The 25,213-nt window shown below is 36.9% G+C and overlaps 2 protein-coding genes across 22 annotated transcripts in view; both read left to right on the plus strand.

The window, feature by feature from the left end:
* Positions 1–3,209, plus strand: part of SESTD1 (SEC14 and spectrin domain containing 1) — a 93,174-nt gene extending 89,965 nt beyond the window's left edge. For all 3 annotated transcript variants that reach the window (XM_045559084.1, XM_045559083.1, XM_045559085.1), the window contains 2 exons: positions 351–472; positions 2,491–3,209. In XM_045559084.1, the coding sequence (XP_045415040.1) occupies positions 351–472; positions 2,491–2,620 (252 nt within the window). In that variant the 3' untranslated portion in view covers positions 2,621–3,209. The remainder of the gene's footprint in view (positions 1–350; positions 473–2,490) is intronic.
* Positions 3,210–17,383: 14,174 nt separating this feature from the next.
* Positions 17,384–25,213, plus strand: part of CCDC141 (coiled-coil domain containing 141) — a 178,271-nt gene continuing 170,441 nt past the window's right edge. For 18 of the 19 annotated variants that reach the window (XR_006736829.1, XR_006736828.1, XR_006736830.1 and 15 more), the window contains exon 1: positions 23,584–24,199. Coding sequence is in view for 15 of the 19 variants with exons in the window: in XM_045559108.1 (XP_045415064.1) it covers positions 24,098–24,199 (102 nt within the window). In the remaining 4 variants the exon portion in view is untranslated. Of the gene's footprint in view, positions 17,402–23,583; positions 24,200–25,213 lie in introns of those variants that run through there. The other variant, XM_045559122.1, reaches the window with a different exon arrangement.

A 25,213-nucleotide genomic window follows, 5' to 3' on the forward strand; every position in this document is an offset into this window, starting at 1 on the left:
AAGGTGCTTAACTAAATATATAGTAAAGTGTTCAATAAATGGTTATTTAATGAATGAAAGAATACTTTAATTGAACTTGTTTTCCAAATAGAAGTCTAGTATTATTTTTTTTCTTGGAAATCACCATAGACCTTTTTGTACTATAATTATATATTGTTAGTAGGGATATTGTATTTCATTTTATTGTTTGAATTTCTTGAGCCAACTCTGCCAATAGTGGATCAATCATCCACAGTGGTATACATGAAGATGCTAAGAACAAAACAAAAAACACTTCATTCTTCTCAATTTGCACATGCTTGAATCCTTGTCTGTGTCTATTGATGCTATTGTCCTTTTATTTGTTGCAGATTTTGCAAGACTGTCCAGAAGAGCCTGAAGCTATTAATGATGAGGAGCAATTTGATGAAATTGAAGCAGTTGGGAAATCACTTTTGGATAGATTAACTGTTCCTGTAGTTTATCCTGATGGGTATGGTGCATGTTCTTATGATTTTCTGTTTTTTATCAGTGTGGTCTTAAAGTGAAATCATTAAGAAAGGAAATCTATTCTTTAAAAAGGCAAGTAAATTAGCTTTGGTCCACATCTTTAATTTCTACAAACAAATTGGTTTAAAATGAAAAGAAATTGAAACAGCTCTTAGTAACAGTTGGTACTTACTGACATCAGATGTGTTGCTTCTTGATAGCTTGGTGTAGAAGAATGATCATAGTTTGAAACACTTGGTTCTAGCCTTGGCTATGATGACAAGGAGTAGTGCAACTTGGGGCTTCATTCAGCAAAGGGAAGGGGAAAGGAGGGTGCTAATGTTGAGTGAGCTCATAATATATGCCAAGCACCTTCAATTACTTTTGACCAGGAAGGACCAGGCCAGTGTGATTATTCCTGATTTACAAATGAAGAAACTGAGGCTCAGAAAGATTAAGTAAGGCGCTTAGGATTTTATAGCTTCTAAGTATTAGAATTAGAATCCAATCTCAGGTTTGTTTGGGTCCAAACCCATTCTCTTTTCACTGAACTATGTGGCATCCTAATTTCTTCATGTGTAAAAGAATGGGGTCCTGATTTTCTTGTTACTTTCCATTTCAAATAGTCAATGATAAAAATACGAAACAATCTAATGCAAAATACGTAGATCAGTAAAATAATCAGAAGGAGCTTTATCCCTGGTGATCTAGACCTTCTCAGTGAAAATAACTTAGAGGTAATCCAGAAGATACTGGATTCGAAACCACACCATTGAAGAGAAGTACAAGTCTCCTTACACTGTGATTGCTGTGATGGATGAGAGTGTAGACTCTGGAGCAAAGCGAGGCTTCTCAGCTCCACTGCTTCCTAGCTGTAACACCTTGGGCAAGCCGCTTAACCTCTGTATGACTTCCCTCAGCTAAAAACAGAGATGTGTAATAACAGTCACACCTCAGGTTACAGGTGTGAGGGAGTCACCTGAGCTAAACTGGGCTACTCGGGTCAGTCCAGGAGCATCTGTCCCTGGTGTTTCTGTGTGGGCTTCTCTTTCAGTATTCCACAGATAGTCCACATCTTACTTCCTCATCCTTTTAAGATAAAAGAATGAGTACTGTATATTCAAGTTTCACAAACACCCTCCTTTGATATTTGGAATTGTTATTTTTATTCCATTTTATAGTCATTAAAATTTATGTATATCTATTTTAGGTATTTTGCTAAATTAAATATTTCTCAAAGGTGTGTATGTTTTCTATAGTTATTAATATAATGATGTGTGTATATCATATAAAGTTTGTTCGTCAAGTTATACAGATTTATCTTTCTCATGGTAAAATAAAATAAATTAATGGTCTCTCTGGATTCACTGCTTAAAGATGCAGGTTCAAATCTTGGTTTTTCTACTGTGTAACCATGCTTAAGTCATTTAATTTTGTAGGCCTTAGTTTTCTGATCTAAAAAATGAAGAGGTTAACCATATGTCTCCAAGAACTCTTCAGCTCTAAAAGATTTTATGAGTTTGAATATAGTGTCTTTGAAAATGGAATAAAATTAAATGGTTTTATCTATTAATGTACCAAATGGTATTTTAACATTAAAAAGGATATGTATTTTATTTAATACTTGCCAGCTCTACTAGGCAGTTGGTGTAGCGCTGAGCACCTTAGTACGTGTACATATTTTATGTTTGTGTATGCTTATAGACCCTAAACTGGAAAGCAGAATATTTCCAATGTTGCATTATTTGATTTATTGAGATTACCATAAGTATACATGATGTGACATTTATACCACTAATATATTAATATTTCTCATGTCTTAACATATTTTATGTCATTTAAAAAATATTTTTCCTACTGAATTACTAAAAGATAAATAGTATGCTCTGCAAATGAACTAATATTTACACATAGGCCATCTCACGTAGATGCTTTTTCATGATAATTTTTACTTCCATTTACATTCAGTGCGGTTAATGGATTTGTGTTAATCTGGGGTTTTTCTGTGTGTTTTGATTTTAGAACCGAGCAATATTTTGGGAGTCCAAGTGACATGGCTTCTACTGCAGAACACATCAGAGACAGGATGAAACTAGTTAGTCTCAAAAGGCAGCAGCTGAGACATCCTGAAATGGTGACCGCAGAGAGCTAATAGCTACCAGCTTCCCACAGCTCTGCAGTTCGTAACCCCGCATGTCGTCGGCATACTACCGCATTAGCCACAACACATTAAGATGCATTTCACAGCCAGGATAAGCCTCATTTCTTTTCATGACACATTGCTCTCTACATGTTAACACCTTGCAACTACCAAGGCATAATTATTTAACATGCTTTGAGACCACAGACTCCCAAATATCTTAAAAGAAGGAACTATAAACATTGCACTGAAAACTTGCATTAAAGCTTTACCTGACCTGTCAGTTTGTAGATGAACAACTGATAATAAGCTTTGAATGGTGCTAATAAGAGTTTAGGAATTCTCTATATAAAAAAATAGTGGCCCTTCCTCCCCAGGTGATGCGATAAATTTAGACTGTAGTTAAACTTAGTAGACAATGGTGTCCTCCACATTTTACTTCGTAATTTTTCTTCAGAATTGATTGTTTTTATTGTGTCAATATGGAGAAAACCCTTCAGATCTTTGATATATCATATTCATTAAAAGACATTTTGCTATTTGTATTGATAATGTATTAAAAGTTGTCTGTGCTTAATAAAAGGCTTCTTTAAACATCTTATTTAATTTGGTAGTTATATCCTATTTTCAAACATGAGTGCCTTATTTAAAAGGGCATTCTTAGGATTGTGAGGATGGTTTAATATTTGTTTTTTCATGGTGGTTGCATGTATTTTAGCCAGGAAATTCATATGTAAGCATGTGTATATAATAAATAAGCATGTTTTATTAAGAAAAATAATTGTGAAGAACAATTTAGATCTTTACGAACTTATGAATAATGGAATACTATTTCTAATTTTTCTCTTCAACTTGAAAAATATTATCAAAATTATTAACTACCCTGAAGATGCTTTGTCTTTGGGGGAGGAGGGCTGAGGAAGAAGGCATACATAATTACTTAAGTGTAATCCTTTATATCAGAGTAATCTTTCTGGAGCTAAAATAGTAATTGTTAATAAAATTTAATTTGTCATGATAGACTAGAGGTAAAATAAATTCTGAAGTAGTCCAATAACAAAAACTGTATGACTCCTTTAGAAATAAAATTTATCATAAAATGTTAGTGCTTTTAAGTTTGTATTAAGTTTAAGTGATAAAATGCATATAATTTAATTTTTGTGTATTTTTATTTCAGAAAAATTTTTTAAAAGATTAAAACTAATTTTTTAGGCTTGTGATCAATACAAAATTATGCAAAGAATTGTATGCTGTATTATTCTTTTTCATGGTCTACAAACGTGCTCATGTATCCTCCAATGCAAAAAAAAAAGACCTCCCTCTGAGCCTGCTGGTTTCTCCAGCCTTCTTTACTGCCAGACTTCTTGGAGAAACCCACATCTGTGCTCCTACATCCGCACCACTCACTGGTCAGCACCTTGCAATCTGGTTTTACACAGCACTGTAATGACACTGTTCTCTTGAAAGTCAGCAGTGGGCTCCCTGCTACTCAACTGAATGGTTTTTCCTCTGTCTGCATCCCTTTCCCTTTTCTCTGCAACCTCTCCACCATTGAGCAGCCTTTCCTAGACAGTGCCTCCTCCCTTGAAGATGCCACCTTCTGCCATAACTGTGAGTACAGTCGCATAACTCTTATTTAAAATGTTTCTACTAAATATCTGCTCTCTCATACTCTGTCCTCAGAATGCTCTGGTTCTTCTGTAGGCATCTCATCCTTAGAGTTCCTATGTCTTGCATTACATATCTGATCCAAAATTCTAGATCTGTACTTTTTTTAACTTCTACTTGACATTTCAACCTAGATGAAGGATTTATCATATTTATCACCTTTATCCTCCTGGAGCAATTTTGGTGAATGGTGCAGCCTTTTTTTCTAGTCAAACATGCCAGAAAATCCGGGGCAAAGTTCAACTTCTCCCTCTTGTCTTATGCTGCCACTGCTTCCTAGAGCATCCGGGAAGTGCTTTCTATACTTGATAATCCTCTCAGTCCTTTAGGGCTTTACTCCTATGAGTGTGAACTTTTGTGATTCTTCATTTCAATCTTCATGATGGTGCTAGCCACATTCTACACTTGTTTATGTCTGTAGCTACTATGTTATAAGCCTTTTTGAGGGAAGGAATCTTGTCCTACTCCTGTTCCCAGTCTTTTGCTCATGCCTAATAGATGCTTGGTTCTCCAAAGTGTGAATGGTCTGTTGTAGACATTAGTAATAATCTCTCTTATATTGCAGTCTGAAGTGTGTTTTAAACTGACTTAAGAGTAAATCTACTCATAAGGAAGTCATTTGGTATTTTAGATACTTGGATGCTGGCTACTTTAGATATTTAGTTCTTATGCTCAATATCTGCTTCTTCTTCTGAATTTCAGAGTTGTTAGAATGTCTTTATTAAGACTTTGCTAGAAAGGAACTGATTTGTTAGTAATTCTGCCATCAACCTATGGACTTAAAATTGCCAAATGAGTTAATTTGCATATACCTTAAGCTTTCCTGCCTACAAAAAATAAGGCAAGATCTATACATGTTATTTGTGTAATAATTTGAGTGTTTGCTGCTATATGTGTATCTGTATATACACATAGTTATGAATGAAAATCAACAATGCCCTAATGTGACATTTTTTCATAGGTTCATAGTTCACTATGTGAAAAAGTGACTACAGTCCGTTTGAAATCACAAGCCATTTGTATATCATAAATTAACATTGGCCTGCAAATGTAACTGAGAAAGAGCCACTCATTTCTAATTGGTATATGCCACAATCTTCCACATTACTTTAGCCCATCTCAGGGTATTATTGAAGTGTTAGTTGAGCTAGTTTTGTTTTGTTTTTATTTTTTCAGTTTGAAGGATTTATTTTTTCCTTTCCCCTTCTTATCATGTTTTTGCACCTGTAAAAAGTCAATATATAATGGCAGTTTTGGCATCTGTTCTTCACACGTATAACCCAGCAAAGTTATAGTGCAAAGATGATAACTTCATTTTAAATCAGATTGGCTTTGTTCCCAGTCCTCATTGTTGGTGACCTTAGTCTGCTAGGGTGACTCATTGGTGATATTGATGAAACTGTTCAGCTTGCCAGCTGGGATATTGATGGCAGGTCTAGGATTCATTGCAAGATAGAAGATTGGATGCTTCACTCACTTTATAGGGATTTAAATTGGTTATTGCTCCCAAGTGTTACTTAGTCTTAATGTGTTTGTTGTTTTATTACCTCATGAGTTGATATAGGGCATAATAGTTTAATATCATTATATTATTAGTGTCATCCTCCTTACTATGAACGTGACAATTATGTTACTTTACTGATAATGCTGAATAAATCATACTCTCATCTTAACCATTGGAACCAATGGTGTGATTGTGAGTTTAGCTGAATTTATCTCACTGTGCAGTCTACAATTGGAGAAAGAATTCAGAGTACTATATTGTAGGTTACTTGCTGGTAGAGATTGCATATTAATGTGTATCTCTCACATCCTACCGAAAGTATGCAGGGCCATAGTACAATACTATGACTACTAAAAACTAACATACAAAGGCTGCTAACATCCTCCACATCGTGGGCCTATAGAGACAAGCAGAAACAAACACCAGTAAATATTCTTTCATCAGTGATAAGACTTGTATGATTAGGATATCTTTGCTTAAGCCCCCCAAAGGAAAAATTCTCTAGGATTAAAAAGATTGGCTGAAACATCACTGCACAGTTAACCTAATTAGTAAAGTTACCAGTGTTAACTTTCAGTCCTAAAAATAAGAACCTTCAGTTGAGAGTAGAACATACTGTGCAGGTATGCAGGACAACACATACCCTAGTGAGGCAAAACGAAGTGGATGCTTACCATTGGACATTATTTTACTTTAGTGTATGCTACAGAAAAGTCTAGGTTTAGCTAAGAAGCTTAAATAATGGCAAGAATTATAGAGGAAAGATCATAAAAGCTAAAATAAGAACTGTAGTGAATATAATGGAAAGAGTTTGGAGTTTGAATACTTGGCTTCAAAATCTGGCTTTGCTATTTACTGTGACCTTGGTTTAAAAAAAGACAATGAATTTTTCTGGGACTGTAGAATGGAGAAATCAAATAATTTCAAGAATGAAATATCATGTAAAAAAAGTGTTGAAAACCAAAATGTTATATAAAATGGGAGAAATCATTGCTTAATTATATTTTTAGAGTAGAAAATAGACTATGCTTTAATCTTGCTCTTGTCTCTGATGACAAGCATGGCATGGTGGGGGAAATGGCACATGGCTTATATTCATGCCCACAGCTCCATCTCCCCTTACCCCTTCATCCCCAATTCACTGGTGAATGAGGAAAATGTACATTCAGAATTATATATAGAAAATGCTAAGAGTGGAGTTGGTGAGTTCATCAGTAAATAACAAGGCTTTGAAATCTGACACATCAGCTGTTTTTATGGGAAGATGATAAACCAGCAAGATGGAAGACAAGTGATGAGTATCACCTGTTGGGAGTTGACAGGGCATGATACAACTGCATAATAAACACAAGTAAAAGAAAGTCATACTTGGAGTGGGTATTAACGAGTCAGCACCAACCTATAGAACAATAGGAGCATAAATCTGTTAAGATATTTATAAAGTATCCCCTTAATGAGATTAAAAAAAAAACCCACCATGACTTGATACCACCATTAGTGCTGGTTATGGTTAGAGAAGAGCAGGTAAACCGCAGGCAGTGAGGATAAACACAAAATGACTGGTCCTGCAATAGAGGTATAGAGCTAAGGGTGCTCCGTGAGATAGCATGAGTACAGGGGGAGCCTTTAAGACTGAAGAAGGTTGTGGATATGATGCTGAATATGACTCAACAATACTGCAATATTTTAAAGCAAACTTGAAAGCTGGAGAATAAAACTAGTCCTTGTACTTCAAGAAAAAGCAGAACCTCTGCTAGAACATGAAGAACTTAGAGGTCAAAAGAAAGCCAGAACTATGACTAAGTATTTTGAAAGCCGTGAGTAAATTTTTCATCAAGATTATATTTGTTAGAGAACTCTTTATGAGGCTATACATATAATTCCTATGTGTAATTATATAGGAATTCTTAACAAATAACTAAAAAATGGTTAACTGCTAGATGCCAGGAGCAGTGTTGTTAGGGATTCAAGTCAGGCATGTGGAAGACTATTTCTGATGGGCTGAAATCCCTAACACTGAAGCCAGTTCCTAGTGAATTTCAAGGAGGCGCCTTAGAAGTCTGTGCGAGTTGAATACCATGTCTTCAGGGTGTCCAAATGCATCTCTCCTTGGAGGGAGGTGTGAGATGATTGAGACACCCTCCCACTCAGAACACAGTGGCCCATTCACTGTATGTAATCAAGCCTCACATCTTTTCTATTATAGTTACCCTGAATCTTCTTTTAGTTTAAAAGTTGGAGTAAATACAATTTCTATGCTTGATATTTGTCTTAGGAATGTTTCTTCGTCTTAGCTCTTATGTGTCTTCACAGCCAATAAATTTGCTCAGAATATATCATCAAAATTTATGTATTGTATTTTTTAAAGGTGTGAGAGGGTTGAAATACCACTTTGGCAATTATGAGCCAGAGTAGATTTAAGAACTGATTGCTCACCTCACACTTAGGAATATTCTTTCATAAGCCCTTAAGAGAAACTTAAGTTTCTAAATTGACATTTATCGGAAGAATTTGATGATCCTACTGTCATGAAATCAATAATGAAATTCTCAGCAGCATTATTTTGGAAATGTTGCACCCAATAATGTTCTCAACAATTTATTATAAAAATGTTCAAACATATAAAAAAGTTGAAATAGCATACTCATCACCTAGATACTAGTTAGCATTAACTGTGCTTGCTTTGTCACATATCTATCCAGCAATTCATCAATCTAGATCATTTTTTAATGTATTTTCAATTGCAGACATCTGTGTACTTCCTACTAAATACTTCATATATATCATTAGCTAGAATTCAATGTTGGCTTATATTTTTCTTTTGATATAAAATTTGCATACAGTAAAATGCATAAAACTCAAGTGTACATTCATTTAGTTGTAGCAAATTGCAAACAGTGCTATCATAATATAAAACATTACCACCCCCCTAGAAAGTTCCTACGTGGCCTTTTCCAGTCAATCTCTGTCCCCATCTAACCCTCAAAGGCAAACACTTTTCTGTTTTCTACCGTAAGTTAGATCTGTTCTAGAACTTTGGATAACTAGACTCACACAACATGTACTCTTTTTCTACAAGGCTTCTTCACCACCATAATATTTTGGAGATTTATCCATGTAGTTGGGTGTATTCGAAGTTCATTTTTTTATTGCTGAGTACTATTTCATTGTATGACAGTATTACAGTTTGTTTATCCACTTTCCTGTTGATGGATACTTGGGCTGTTTCCAGGATTGGCAGTTACAAACAAAGCTGCTGTGATCATTCCTGCATAAGTCTTTGAGAACACAGGTTTTCATTTCTCTTGGGTAAATCTCTAGCGTTAGAATTGCAGTGTCATAGGGTAGTTTTAAAAAAAAACTGCCATACCTTTTTGCAATGCAGTTGTACTGTGCCCTGGATTTTATATTTTGTATGTGTAGAAAGATGTAAACTATTTTTATGATCCATATTGAAGTATTAGAAGAAGTGGGTTTGGTGTAAAAATGGCATTGTTTATGGTTGTGGATGGCACTTGGTGTTATTTGAGGAAAGCGAAGTTCTGTCTGCCCAAAACAGCTCTTCGAGGGGTTACTATGCCTGAAATTCTAGCATTAGTTTCACTCCTTGAAAAGTTAAAGACCAAGCATGGTGATATATTAGCTAGAAGAGACAGCACTGGTTTGTTTATGTTACTGACTTTTGCCATGCATTTTTCAGTAGGTAAAATAAGACTGATGATTGAACAGAAAAGACTATTTTGTGATGGGAGTGCAGGGGGTAGCAAAAACCATATACTACTGGTCAGTCCCAGGCACAGCAACGTGAGAGAGAGCCACCTAGACAGGGAAGTCCCCCAGATGGTGGTCAAGAAAGCAGCAAGAGGGGTGGGAAGAATTCTACCTCACAGTTTTGCATAGGGGCTAGCTATGCTTTTGCAGGACATTTTAGCCTTTAAAAATCACATTTTCTTTTTCTTTTTAATTTTTTTTAAATGAATCCCATGACAGATTATAAAAATCATATTTTCAATGTTATCTTTTTATTCAGTACCACCCAGCTATGGTTCTTTTACACTCTGGTGGCTTTCTTACCTACTCTTTTTGCCTTTCCCTCCTGTTGTATTATGTAGAGCATTCACCTGTATTAGTCTATAAAATTATAATCATGTGATTGTGTCTAATGCTCATGTTCAAAAATATTTATGTATGATTTATCCAATCTTTCCCATTAGATTTTTAAGGGCTGGGAAATTTGGCTTCTACTGTAAATCCTTATAATGTTCCACACATTGTAAATATGCAATAAAAATGTTAAAAACTGTAATGGCAGCAGATTTTGATATGTATTTCTTTGATAAGTCGTCACTTTGGACAATAAGTGTGATTTCTGTTAATAAAGATTGCTCATAAAACCTAGGGAAGATTCAGTCATACTGGTCTCTATAACATAATCTGATGAGTTCTGCATCTTAGAATCTGTTCAAATTATTTCTGTAAAAACTTTTAAATTTTTTCTAACAATATTATCTAAAATCTTTGATTAAAACAAAAATATAACTTCCTTATTCTGAAATCATCTGGAATCATGGAAGACAGAGGCTTCTCCTTCCCTCTCCAATGGCCCCAAACCTATTATACCTTCCCACAGTCTTGGCACAGAAATTCCGTCCTTTGTCTAGGCCGTGTTGTCATAAATGGTTAGGTTCCTACCATAATAGGTAGTGTTAAATTTCCCTTGTTCCTATCAAGAAGTCTTTTTAGGACGTAAAAGGTGACTGTATATTTGAGGATGAAGAAAGCATATTAGAACAAAATTAGCTTTATTTAAAATAACAAAGTTATCATATTATGCTATAAAAGCAATTCCAGAATGGCTACCAGGAATTTTGGATTGCCAAAGTTTGGAAATTGCCAAGTCTTATACCTTGTCCAGTGAATTTAAGTACATCTGAGTGACAGATCAACATACAAGCAAAATATTTATACAAAAAAGAATGTACATTTGTTATTAATAGATATTTTCTATCTTACAAGTTAAGAGTATTCACCCCATCTGTAGATTTTTCCATTAGAGACTTGTATCCACAAACCTGTTCCAAACCCCTGAAGATAAGTGATCTTATGCTTCCATTCCAAGTAACGTCTACGCTTGGTCAAAATGAAGATCAGGAGAAAATGTAAATTAGTCAGTAGCAACCCTTGACATTCCTGTCTTTCTAATCTATTTTATTCTTATATTTAGAACATTCTCAGAATAGGACTATCAGCTCTGCTAATTGTCTACATTTACCCACAAACAGTTGTACCCATGGGGAAGTCCTATATGGATGGCAGAACCATGCTTTCCTAATCTGTTAGAACTGGAAACACATTTTCCCATGAAAAACAATGATTAAAATGTAATTAGTCTTCTTCTTCAACTACATTATAAATTAAGCAAGCTACTATAGGATAACCTAGAAATCTAGCTAGGATTAATAATATTACTGTATGTTGCAAGTTGTTAACAACTGATCTACTAATAGATTTTTAGAACATATCCTATTCATTAGTGGGAAGCTGCTTTTGTTCTAAGAAAATGTTTAGAGCTCATAGACCATAAAGATATCTGCAGTACTTAGGACATGAATGTAGATCAATGTTCAAAGGAGGACCATAGTTACATTATAGACATGTAGTTAGAACTAGAACATGTGTTCTAGACCAGTGATTATCAAACCTGAATATGCTTATAAGTCAACTGGAGATATTAAAATGTAGATTCTGATTCAATAAGTCTGGGGTAGGACCTGAGGTTTTGCATTTTCAGCAAGTTTCCAGGTGTTGCTGATGCTGCCAGTCTGCAGACCACACTTTTGATTGCAAGGTTCCTAGAATATCTTTTATACTTTAAACTTCAGTGTATGAACTTTTCAGAGACATTGATCACCTTGCAAATGATCTAATTTCTCTAATTAGAATAGAAGAATGTAGAGATGGCATTTTGGGAATTATATACTTCTAGAGACCTCAGAAGTCAAATATATTTATGATATTACCAGTTTCTGGAAGATAAGCACATCCCATCTATGGTAAATTTTAGCAAATTCAAGGCAGTTAAGCTTGAACTGCCATTTTCTATTGTCTCATGACTGAGTGATGGTTGTGGTCAACTAGAGAGAACTAATTCCTTTAAGCCTTATTCTTTGAAATCCTGTTTAAATTTAAGAGCAATGTGTAGTTACTGTTTTAAAAAAGTACTCCAGTAAAAAGAAAAAAATACGAAAAGTAAAAACTGCCCATAACTCATCAATGCAGAGAACATACAATTAATATTTGATACATTCCCTTTGCATTATAGTTTACCTAATAAGATTATAATATCATTCAAATTTATGTCCTGCTTTTTACAGTCAGTATGTTGTAAAATTTTTCCTTTATTAAATTTTTTTCCAGTGCAAGTCAATGGCTGTGTGATGTTGAATGATAAGTAGATACCATAATTTAACTATTGCACTATTAAGCAAAATATTTAGTTTCATTCTTTCTTTTTCTCTTTCTTAAGAGTATTATAAGTTATGCTGCAGTGAACATCCTTGTTCTTAGCTTTTTGAATGCATCGCTCCTTGGGATTGATTCCTGAAAGTGGAAATGTATTGGAATATATCCATATTTTAAAGCTTTTTAATAGATATGGCCAAATTGCTTTCCAGAAGGTTAGGTAAATTTATGTGTCCATCAACAGCTGGAGTGCCCATCTTGTGGCACTCTTTCCAGCATACAGTGGTATCTTTTAAAAAGTCTTTGCAACTCTTAGACAAAACCAGTTTATTTTACATTTCTTAACTGCCAGTGAGGCTGAAAAAATTTTAATGATTTATTATTATCCATTGTGTTTCCTTTTTGGTGACTTATCTGTTACTATTTTTATACACTTCTCCTTTGGAGTCTTAACATTTTTTTCTTTTTTGTTGGAAGAAGTTTCTTTATATAATAAGGATAATAATACATCATATTTTTAGCAAGTATTTTTCCCAGTTTGTTCTTTATTCTATCTTTATGAAGTTCGGTGATGTTAGCATGCTCATTTTTATGATGAAATCTATTAACCAACCTTCTTTGTGGTTTTTTACATGCCTTAATGCTTAGAAAATCCTTCTTCAGCTTACATTTTGTTCCTCTTGTGCAGTTTAAATTTTTTTACTTTTAACTCTTACATCCAGAAGCAATTTTGGTGCCTCGTGTGAGGAGATGATATAATATGATAGGTTTTTCCAAATATCAAATGTTCTCAACATCACTTACTGAATAATCCCTCCCTTCCATTGATTTCTAATACTCCCTCAAAGATACATTGAGTTCTTAAGTCTCCTGGGCCTTCATCTGGGCTAGCCATTCTGTTCTGTTGGTCAGTGTGTCTGTTCTTTTGCCAGTATCACATTGGTTTTAGTACTGCTTTAAAAATAAAACAAAAAATCAAAAGCGCTTTTTAGTAGCATTGCATACAAACAGCTCTTTCCTACTGAAAGTATTTTTTTGGTGGAATAAGTAAAGAAAAACTCCATGGATGAGTGTAGGTGCCAGCAGATTTATGTGAGTAAAGAAAAAAGGTTAGAGGTGTTTAAGACAAAAGAAGAAGGAGAGGGAAGAAGCAGTAGATGGAGAGCGGAGAGAGAGAACAAGCCTGTGCAGAATGCAGAGAGGAAAATGTACAAGAGGACAAAGCAGTGGGGAAAACAATGCAAAAATGGAAGGGAAAGAGAAAATGGAGAAACAAGGGAAGATTTGTGGGAAGAAAATAATAATGATTATAGTATTACACTCACTTTATAAGTATACTTACAAACTTATAAAGTATATTTACAGTAGTATATTTGCATATAAAATGCGAAACACATCAACAAGACCTGACCCACGAGATCAACAAAGGTATACAAAACCAGAATGATGTATCAACATTAACGACAGAACAAATGGACTGACACAGAAACCCAGGTCCTCACATTGACGTATCACTGCGGAGTCTCTGTTGTGGTCAGGTTGATGGTCAGAAGAATTCACAGCTGTAGGATTTACCTGGATATTCCTGAAATTAGTAATACACGTTTATTTTTTTTAGTTTGATAAATTTGTTTATGATTTGTCTATACCTATGCAAAATCAGATTTGCTTTAAACAGTGTGACACAAAGAGGAACACAGGCTTTGGAGTTACATGATTTAGAGGCAGTGGTTAAGAATCCTCTTTTTAGGCCAGAGACAGTGGCTCACGCTTGTAATCCTAGCACTCTGGGTGGCTGAGGTAGGAGGATCACCTGAGACTAGGAGTTCAAGACCAGCCTGAGCAGGAGCGAGACCCCCGTTTCTACAAAAAATGGAAAAATTAGCCAGGTGTGGTGGCGTGTGCCTGTAGTCCCAGCTACTCTGAGGCTGAGGCAGGAGGATTGCTTGAGCCCAGGAATTTGAGGTTGTAGTGAACTATGATGACACCACTGTGCTCTACCTGGGTGACAGAGTGGGACTATGTCTCCAAAAAATAAAAATAAAAAAGAATCTGGTTTTTGGCATCGGGTTGACCTGCATTAAGCCATATTAACCTTGTGATTTGGATAAGTTATTTAATGTATCTAGGTCAATTTCCTCAGTAAAATGAGATTAATATAGAAAACCTTTGTGTTTCTCTGGTAATTAAATGACATAGTTTGTAAAATCTTCAGCAGGTTCTGTGAGCTTACTAGACAGCAAGCTCCCTGAGGGCAGGGACCCAGGGTGTCTTCTTCCCTGGTTTTCTGGGGGCTTAAATCAATGCCTGACATCAGAAGTAGCTCAATAAGTATTTGTTGACAAAGAAAATGAATATTTGCATGGCATTTAAAATGCCATCAAATTTTTGCTGCTTTTTTTTTTTTTTTGCCTATTTGAACTTTTCAGGGGACTCTTCCTTAAGGGACACAAGTGTGATGGTAAAAACGGAGGGAGTGGACCAGACTTGCGAGTTTGCTTTTTGAGGGCCTGGTCCCCTAATGTAAAAACTCTCTTTCTTCTTGTCAAGAAGCCCCTTTAAATGCAACTTCATCTGGAAGGGGCCAGACTTTAAGTCAGCGTCCACCAACACATTAGGTCACATGACAGCCCCTCAGTGGGGTCTGGTTAAGGACCAGGGCAGGGCAGGAGTGGTGGGACTGAGGGCAGGGGCCACAGCAGGTGGTGCGTGCCCTGGCAGAGGGGACAGGAGAGGACTGTAAACACAAGAACAGAGCTCCTTCACCATGTAATTCTCCGTGAACTGGTGCTGTTTCGCTCTGCAAAATTTGCAAATCCAAATGTAGTTACGAGATGGAATTCTGTGGATAGGTTCTAAATATAATACACAATATTCATGATCCTGGCGGGGACATTCCAAACCAAAGAGCTTCCTTTCAGTTCCTTGATTTCAAGGTTTAGTTTTCAAAGAAAAGAGTTTGAGTTTATTCTGAAGTTTGACTGAAATGTGACTCTGTCTCAGCCATTGTACCTCCCAGCCCTTCAGGCAACTGTGAAGAAAAAATTAACACAACTGTCCAAATACTAATAGTCCTATAACCCAGATGTCCTCAAGCCTATGGGAGGAAGGGGGCACATGGTTCAGTCATGCCTCAGATTTCCTGTTATCTTTATTATTTGTCCATATAGTCCAGGACCTGTTTCACCTGGCCTGTTGGCTCTGCTCAGCCAAATCCACCTGCAACCTTCGAATGCCTGGTAACAGCCCAAGTGCCCTCACATCCTGCCCATGTACCCACCAACTAAGGTAGCAAAAGTGATTTTAAACGTAGGAAGAAGGACTATGACACAAACCGAAAGCTGTTTTATTATAATTGCTCATTTACATCCATGTATAAAACTGTTCTTATGATGCTCACATCGATTTGGGAAATTCTTTAAGAAGGTTCTTGTTTGACATTTTAGCTTGGAACGTTTCTTAGATGTTGTTATAGTGCCTTCTTGTCGCAATGCTTCATGTGTGCATGTTGTCTTCTCCAATGGCGGGGCCACTGAGAACAGAGAAGGAGTTTTGTGTTTCTTCTTGTTATCTCTTAAGGGTTTTGGTGTCATGTTCTGACTCAGAGGGCTTTGCCCAGAAAGCCTTCTTGTGTGGATTAGTTAAGTGACAGGTATTTATGGACATATGTACAATTTTTGATCTCGCATTAAGAGGTAGAACTTCTCCCTGTGAGACTGGAGCAAGAGACTGAGAAGGAATGGCTGGGGTCTTGACTCATCAGTCCATGAGCTTGGACAAGCCCCTTAACTTCTCACCTCGGCTTCCCAACTCAGATGACAGAGGTAACAGTCTAGGATACAAGCCTAGAGTACAAAGTCATTGAGAAGCCCAACTAGATTAAGTGGCTACGTGTTTTACAATTCTAAAAGGATTTGTTGAGGATTGAGTTGATAAAAGGAAATAGGCCTTGTGCACAGTGGGCACTCGGCAAACATTTGTGGCGAGGCCATTGGCTCTCTCTGCTAGTAGGAGCTCAAAGCAGGGATTTGCCAGAAGCAGAATGTAAACTCTGTGTAACATAGAGTGACTTTGCTTTTGAAGTCCTTCCTTTATGAGAGTGGAATTTGTGATAGGAAACTGGCTTGCTTGGGTGGTGTGGGTTGGGTGGGGTGGGGTGCCGATGACCTGCTATGTTTGTTTCCATTTTTGATTCCCAGGTTTCTGTGAGTTTCTCTCATCTTGTTTCCTGTTTTTCCTAAAAGCCTGAATATACGAATATCTTTTTTCCTGCAGGTGTTACCAACTTCTTTATCCTTCCGGACAGTCTCGGCAATCATTTGCCTTTCATGTGGGTTCTATGACCCGGGTGAGTGATGTATTAATAAAAACAAAGATTCCCATGCAGGGGACATTTCTGTGAACACTGGTGTGGGCCATTCCTACTTGGAATGAGAATACAATTTCAAAAAACGTACAGTAAAATTTCTAAAATTCAATTAAATTTTTAAAAATAATTTACAGTAGAATTTATTAAAACATGTCTTTTTCATTAAACTGATGCCAATAAACTGTCAGTGGGTCATGAAACATTACCTCTGTACAACTGAGAAAGTCCATTATAACATTACTTCAAACAGCCGTATGTATATCTGCACACCCACATATATATATTAATTTCTTTAATTATGTTTTGGTGTTTCTTAATAAAATCTCATATTTTAAAAACTTTTCTCTTTTTAACTCTTTATATACTTCCTGCTTAGAATCCATGGATAATAACCATGCCATTTAGGGTATCTGATTTTATGTTCTTGGGTTTCATAATAGATTATTATTCCTTCCTTGCCAAAAATTATAACTGCTTGGAGAAGTGGCAGTTCACCCTCAGTGTCACTGCTGGCTTCCCAAGCAGCTGGAATGACTTCGGCTCTCCAGGCCTCCCTAGGGATCTCTCTGCAGTGGAAAATTCTCAGCCTCAACTGGAGTTTAGCAATAGTAAGGAAAAACAAAGGAAATGCAATTTTCCAAAATCAATTTGGCTAAGACTCCTCCTATCTTTTCATACACTCGCGCTGCCTTCTGGAGGCTAACTCTCAGGACACATCACTACGTGAAGAGGAACTGTATCAGAGAGAGAACCCTGCGACGTTGGAACCTAAGTACACAGCTCAGTGCAGGTAGGAAAACATGTGGCTTGAAATTTTAAAAATAAACTTGGCACGTGAAAGCTTTTCAGTGATTTTTAAAAATTCTTTTCTGGTTTGAAGTATTGTAAACATCTTTCCCATTCAGAAGGCAGTTGCCCAAATCAACAATCGCCATATGTTTACTGTTCGTTTTAACTTTACACATATATAGGACAGTTTTCTAGATCATGCATTGCTCTAGAGGTTTTTCAAGAAAATTGTACACAATAATTTAATAAGTATTGATAGCACCTCACACATTATTTTTGGTAACCCATTGGTTAAAACTATAATAAATGCAGCCATCATAGTTCTTTTGACCAAGTATTCTTTAAATTTGCCCAAGTTTTGTTCTGTTTTTCTTAAACATATACAAGGGAAATTTCCTTGTTTATAATTATTCTACCAGATCTTATGAAGAAGCTAAGGAGTTATGTCATTAAACATGTTTAATTGTAAGAGAAATCTATGCAAGTCAATACGCAGAATAAAACTGTCACTAGGAGGCATGATATTTCAAACATGTCTTTCTCCTTAAGTAAAACTTACGTGTCCATGAGGAAACATCCCAAAGCAGCACTGTGTTGGCATTTGTGGATCGGGTGCTGTGGAATTTGTCTTGCCTCCTGCTTTCACTCCTGACTCCCAGTCTCTTCTTCACAAAGAGTTTCTTTAACAATGTTAAGTCCAACGATGCCATTCCTTGGGTGAAAACCCTGCAGTAGTTTCCCATCTCTCTCCATATGAAATCTAAAGTCCTTACCTAGGTTTACCAGTTGGGTTATGACATAATTTATTATCCAAACAGAACTCTTGGAAATGAAAAGGACCTTAGGAGCAATTACACTGGGGCAACGGGTGCAAACCAGGGTTGGCCCCAAGCAAACCAGCACTTGGAGGCGCCTACCTAGAAGGCCCTACATGACCTTGCCACCCCTCCCTAGAGGATCTCATGTTCTGTCACTGTCACTTTCTCTCCCTTCTCAGCTCCAGCCACACCTGGATGCTGCTGGATGCTTTTCAAATGTAACAAGCATGCCTCAGTGGCCTGGAATGTTCTTCCCCAAGATATCTGCAGGTCTTGCTCTTTTCACTTAATCCAGGTCTCTACTCAAATCTCATCTATTAGAGAGACTTTTTCTGACTCTCTCCTAAAATAGTATCCCCCTTCACCTGTTCACTTCCTTCATCTTACCTTGGCTGATTTTTCCTCATAATACTTATTACGTCCTGACACATTATATACGTGCCTTTTTGTTTATTTTCTAGTTGGTCATGTCTCCCCCACCAAAAGGCAAGCTTCTTCTGTGGGTGAGCCTTGTTCTGTGCATTGCCATTTTCCTGGCATCTAGAACAGTGCCTGGTACTTAGTAGGTATTTGATCATACTTGGTGAATGAACAAATGGGAACATGCATGGAAGGATAAATTGCTGTGTAGAATTATGGGAAGTTTTAAGGGGAAAGAGCAACTTGCATTTACTTTTGGATGACAATTAAGTGAGAACACTTGTGGTTTAAGAAATAAGAGAGATGTCCCGGGAAGAGTATTACATGATATAAAGACAGAGTTGGGGAAAATTTTGGCTAATGTGAATAGAAAAGAAAGGTACAGTATTCTAGAAATGATGACTCACTGAAATATTTTTACATCTGATTACAGTAAAATAACTTAACCTAGTAATGCATGTTTTATCTCTTTCTAATATGTTTATTTAATCCATTCAGGTTGCCTATCATGTGTTTTACTTCAACTTAATTTTAAAAATTCATTTCAAATTTCCTGTCAGCTACTAGATTTAGAAAATCCCTTAATAGGAATTGCTGTCATCTTAGAAATAAGAACATATAACTGGCAGAGCATCATCTGTGTTCCAGGGATTATCGTGTTTTTGAGTTTTATCTCTTTTAATCCTCCCAACAAACCTGTATGGTGTAGGCATTCCCATTATCCCCAGTTTACAATGAGGAAACCAGAGCACGGGGGTAAGGCAGTCTGATTTCAGAGCCCGGGTTCCTAGCCCAACACCTTTGCCATACTGTGTGGTTAGTTTGTTTTTATTATGATTGTTGTTATAGTTACTATCAGTTTATTATTATTGTTAATTTCCATATTCCAATAGCAATACTTTGATAGAATTCCCTGATTTCTCTGGCAAATTCTAAATGTACCTTCTGCTGAACCATTATTTCATAAACGAGGAAATCAAGATGGAAATCAAAAGATTCCTTGAACTAAATGACAAAGGAGACAGGAGTTATCAAAATCTGTGGGACACAGCTAAAGCAGTCCTGAGAGGAAAATTTATTTCCATAAATGCCTCCATCCAAAAGACAGAAAGATCACAAATAGACAATCTAATGAATCGTCTCCAAGAACTGGAAAAGGATGAATAGACCAATCCCAAACCCAGCAGAAGAAGTAAAATTATTAAGATCAAATCAGATCTATATGTAACTTTTTCTGATTCAGTCTACTTAAACCACTACCAGTTGTTTTTCTCTTAGCATTTAACACAGTGTGTCTTTATCTTGGTTATTTATTTCATTGTTTATGGTCTATCATTTCTCACTGAAATGTCAACTTCTAAAGGAAGGGAACCTCTTTGTTTTGCTCACTGCTATATTCCTGATGCATAAGTGCCTGGTATGGAGAAATGCTCAATAACTATTGGATGCATGAATAAATAATGAATGAGTTATATTAATGAGTTGTATCTTTTTTCTGCATGACTCATGTAGTTCAATCAGTCAACTAATATTTATAAGCACCAATTCTGTGCCTAGTTCTGTGCCATGGTTCATATATAGAATTAATACTTACTAAATGCCAGGTCCTCTTCTAAGCACTTTCTGTAAAGCAACTCTTAAGCTCAACAGTAACTCTATGAGATGATCTGCAGAGATCCCAAAAATGTTAGGACATGGCTCCTTTCTGTAAGGAGCTTCAAATATGGTTGAAAAATAATACTAGTGGAAGTGAAATAATTAGAAAATAATATGTTTATAATACAAGCATATAACTATTAAATTTTGAGTTATAATTAAATTTCGAGGGAAAAAGAACACAGCTAGATAATTCAAATTTTGTAAGGAGTTGATACGTCATGTTGGCCTTAAGTGATGGGAGGAATTTGGGTAGATGAAGGGAGGAAGGGTATAATATTCCTGGATAGAAAAACTGAATTAGGTGTAGAATAAGAATAACCATTGGGGTCTGGGAATAATGGTATATATGATTGGGCAGGTAGGGAGAGACCAGCCATAGGTAAGTTTGAAACCCAGGCAGAAAAATTTAGACCAGAGGTGGCTGGAATCAATGAGTCACTGTGTGTGAATATGTGTGCATGTATGTGTGTCTCAATTGTAAAATCAGGAAAATAAGTCTTTCCAGCCTTATTACATAGATCAAATGGGATAAAGAGAATAAAGCACTTATCCCAGTTCCTGGCACATATTAAGCAGCCACTAAATGGTAGCTATTATTACTACTGCTAATGATAATAGCAGAGAAAGTTTGCTTTGAATTTTTAATCTGGGTAAATAGACTCATTCTGGGTTATTTATATCAGGTGTATCTACTTTGTCTTTATAAAGTCTTTAAAAAGTTTAACCAATAATACAATTAAGACAAACATCAGGAACCCATAGAAAAACGAGCAGACCCCACATATATTCAGCAAAGAACATGTGTTGTTTTAATGGCATCACCATGGACAGAGATAAAAAATAACCACATGAAAGAGTTTTCAGCCTGCTACCTATATTACATTAAAAATGTGCTATTTGCAACTCTCCAGAATTCACTTATAGGTTTACGATTCCCCATGAAGTATATTTCACTAAAACTAAGTTGTTATAAAAATAGGCATTTCCCAGAGGGATAAACAGAGGAGGCATAATAACCTCTGCAAGATCCTCTATGAACTTCAAAGGTATGAGAATGCCCGTAAGGTTTTTGTTTTGTTTTGTTTTGTTTTGTTCTAGGTTTTCTTGGTGATAAGGGAGGCAGAGTATAAATAAACTGTAACTCGGAAAGCTTTTAGTTAACTTTAACATTTAAAAAAATCCATCTTAGTGTGCCGATTGCCTTTATACTAACTATTCAAACTGTTTACGAGAGTTAATGATGCAGTTTATAATTAAATATTATTACAGATGAAGAAAAGTAGGCCAAGGTTCTAAATAAGCTAGATGTTGTTGGAGAGGTCTGAGCCACGGGGCTTCTATAGAGGAAAGGACTAAAGAATGTAGGAGGAAAAAAAGGGGAACAGAAAACAAGGAAAGAGGAGAAAAAAATATTAAAGTCTTTTGAAGATTAAAGCCAAGAGTTTGAATTAAAGAAAAATTTGTTAGATCCCACTTAAATTCATGTATGCCGTTTGCGTTTGCTCACGGCCACTGCAGAAAACATTTTCTTTATGCAACACGCTGGACCTGCTTCATCTCATTAACAGAAAGAAAGGTCATCTACACGCACAAAAAGGCACACCTTTGTTGCTGAATAGCTGGATTAATCTTTTAACAAAGTTTTAAATACTTTTAATTCCCTTTACCCTTAAACCTTGTAATTAACCAGACTTTCAGCCATGTGCTGTCTCCTCTTCATCTCCCTCTCCTTTCCCCTCTGTCTGGGCCTGCAATTCCAGACATTCCTTGCTGCCCTCCTCATCCCTTACACAATCATCCCTCTTAAGTGGGGCTTTGTGGACAGACCCACTCTTTACTTGGCCTGTGGTCTTTACAGCCCACTGCCAAAATGTCCCTTCCCCCCAAGGGCCTTTATGCAACTTGTGACACACACTGAGTTTCGAGCAATAGGATTAACTCAGGGTGAAAGTGTATTAAGTATTTTGAGTGCAGGTCACTGTTTGCTGTTCTAGTTGGTAAAGTGCACAATGACTTGAGCAAGCTCTTTGGGCATTTTAGTTTAGAGTGTGGCTATTCTGTGGCACAGGTATCAATTCTTGCTTTTTCTTAAGGACAATTAACTAAAATCTGGTTTCGATCAGTGTGTTTTAGTTTGTTTGGACCAACTACTTGCTCAAGGGGAAGGAGCCTGCCTTCCACATTCTAAATCAGGTTGCCTCTCTGCAAGCTCTCCAGCCCTGCCATAAAATAAAACCATTTACACTATTTTCTATATCATGGCATGCCTTGGCATCTGCCCCCTTCATGGCGTCAGGTGAAGTCTGCGTCACGAAGACCTGGCGTCTAGGCATGGTTTCCATCTCACTGGAGCAGCAGGCACGTGCTGAGGGCAGAGGACCTGGGTCATGGCTAAGCAATTGCAGAGCAGCCATGACGTGCTCTTGGAAACAAAAATAATTGTTAAACACTGAAGAATATATAAAAGCACTTTTCCCCCTTTGAATCAAGAATGTTATTGTGAACCTTCGCAAAACAATGCAATGGTGCTGCTAAGTCTTCTGAACGTCGGCCCTGAACCTGCATGTGCGTTTAAATTGAGCTAAGCAGTTACAGAGCAAGTAGACTCTTTAAAACTGTTTATTGCTGTACTCTCCGTTCCGGCTTTGTCCCAGAGATTTCCAATGGTTCCAGGAGCTTTGGAGTTAGTATCTCTGATGTGTTTGCATCTGACCTCTGACCTAAACGTCAGTGTTATTTTCAGCTGTTTTTTGACAGGGAATCCAACAGCTGCTGTTTAATACCACAGACAACTTGCAACACGGGCGGAGTTTCCAGCAATAGGATTAATCTGCTGTTTGGGGGCTCTGATCTGAAGCTGGCTATAATCTTCCTACACAGGGCGTGGGAGTGGGGAATACAACTCAGCCTGAAGAGTTATACTATTTTTTTTAATTGGGACAAAATATACACAATGTTAGCCTTTAATCAAACAAAAGACATTTTCTTGCTGCAATTAAAAGGTAACAGCAAAGTGTTTTGCTTTCTAATGGTTATGATAACTGAATTTGTAAACTCTGTTCAGTGGAGTAGAATAGTCACAAAGAAATTCTGAAATGATAGTATCTATATTGATAAATGCTGGTTGAAATATTTTAAAAATGTTTCTAAGAAATCTGAGGCTCTGAGAAAATGTGGCTTTTCCATAGAAACTTTATTTGGCAAAGGGCAATACATTTTTAGAAAAGCAGATTAATCTAAAAGTGTATTTCAAGCAATTTTGTGACTTAACCCCAAAAAACAAATACCAGAACTTTTTTTTTTTAAAGTACATTTTTTGGTGGTTTTCTTTGCATGAGAGAAACTTCGAAAATCTTGAAAAGATTGATAGTCAGGTCAATGATTTGCAGCTGGTTTCAAAGTCCCTGGTTGCAAGTGCGTAGTTTTAATGGCAAAACTCGTTTGGGTTGTCAGGATGTAATTTTTTTTTTTCCATTTGCTATCAAACATCAGCTGATAGGGAAAGAGCTCAAAGCTGTCCTCCACATTTAAGATAATGGCAAAAATAACAGGCGCTTGGCGTTACCATACTAGGGGTGTGGTGATTCTCTCTCGTTCCACTCCGCTCTCTCTCCTGATAAACTCAATGGGGTTGTCTATTTTTAACCTCCTGTTCTTTCCTTTTGGCGGAGTAATCATTGCAAGCTGAGCTCCTTCCCTGAATGAAGCCAAGTAACCCCAGTGGTTGCCTTCTGAAATGACCAGCAGAAACACAGCCATACAGAGGCTGTCCAAAGTATAAACTCTGCTTCTAAGGTACCATGTCCAGCCAAGGAAGTCCTGGTGCAGAGTTTTCTACGACAACAGTCAGTTCAGTAGCTGTGCAGGCTGGGGACTCCAAAATCATTATAGCTGTCATAAAGGTAAGGTAACAACTTTCTTTTTTCTGTGTGGCTGTGGACTTCTTGCTGCGTGTTGATAACCCTAAAGAACATTCCATGCGATCGCCAGGACACGGCATTTAGAAGATAACACAGCAAGCCCTTTTATTGCTTTCTTAAATCTGCAACTAAGAGAAACCTCTACGAAGTTGCAGCCGGTTATCTGAGTTTCCCTTTCCTTTTAGTCAGCCAGAAAGCATCTACAGCAGCTTGATTTAAACATGAAAACCCTACCACATACTTTCAATTTGCTCTTTAGAAGCAAGGCGTGAGTGATTAGAGGTTCGTGATTGTCAGGCTGAAGAGCCCTGCGGAGCTGTGCAATACTTGTGAGTTTTGAGAGTGGATGTGATGGAGGTGGGAGGAGGCAGGTCCTGTAAATGGGGGTGGCCCTGTTTTGAGCACAGTGGGGCTCAGGAAGCACCTAGAAAGAGGCTCCCATATGTGCCCTCGGCAACTCTGGTTTTGACACACTAAAGACACTACTGAATCCTTATCACACTGTTGGGGAAGTGAAGACCCTGCCAGGGAAGGTGCAAAGGGCTTGTGTCAAATTTGCTTTTAACGGCAGGAAGTGGAAGCCACTTGGGGCTTAAGATTACTGCACGTTTTATGTCAAGCAATTTGCCCATTTGCAAAGATGACCAGGCATCTTTAGGTTGAAGAAGACATCTGTGATTTTATTCTCTGTAGAAATGCCCTGAAAAAATCTCCGAAGCATTAGGCTTGTGCTTTAGACAATTTATCACCTAAAGAATTCAGTGTTTAATGAAGGGAAACCTGGCAAACAAGCAGCCAGTTACTTTCAGGACCCCACCAGACTTGATTGAATGGCTTTTCTGGCCTTTTGCTAGAGCATGGACAACAAGGACTGTTTAATTTAAGTTAATTGCTGTGAATTTTACTGTTATGTGAAAATTTGTAACAGGAAAACAGAATTTTACATTGAGCACAACGATTTGCTGTAGGACAGAATGCAAAGTGTTCCTACCAAGG

Source organism: Lemur catta, chromosome 8 (assembly GCF_020740605.2).
Source record: "Lemur catta isolate mLemCat1 chromosome 8, mLemCat1.pri, whole genome shotgun sequence".
NCBI classification, from domain to species: domain Eukaryota; kingdom Metazoa; phylum Chordata; class Mammalia; order Primates; family Lemuridae; genus Lemur; species Lemur catta.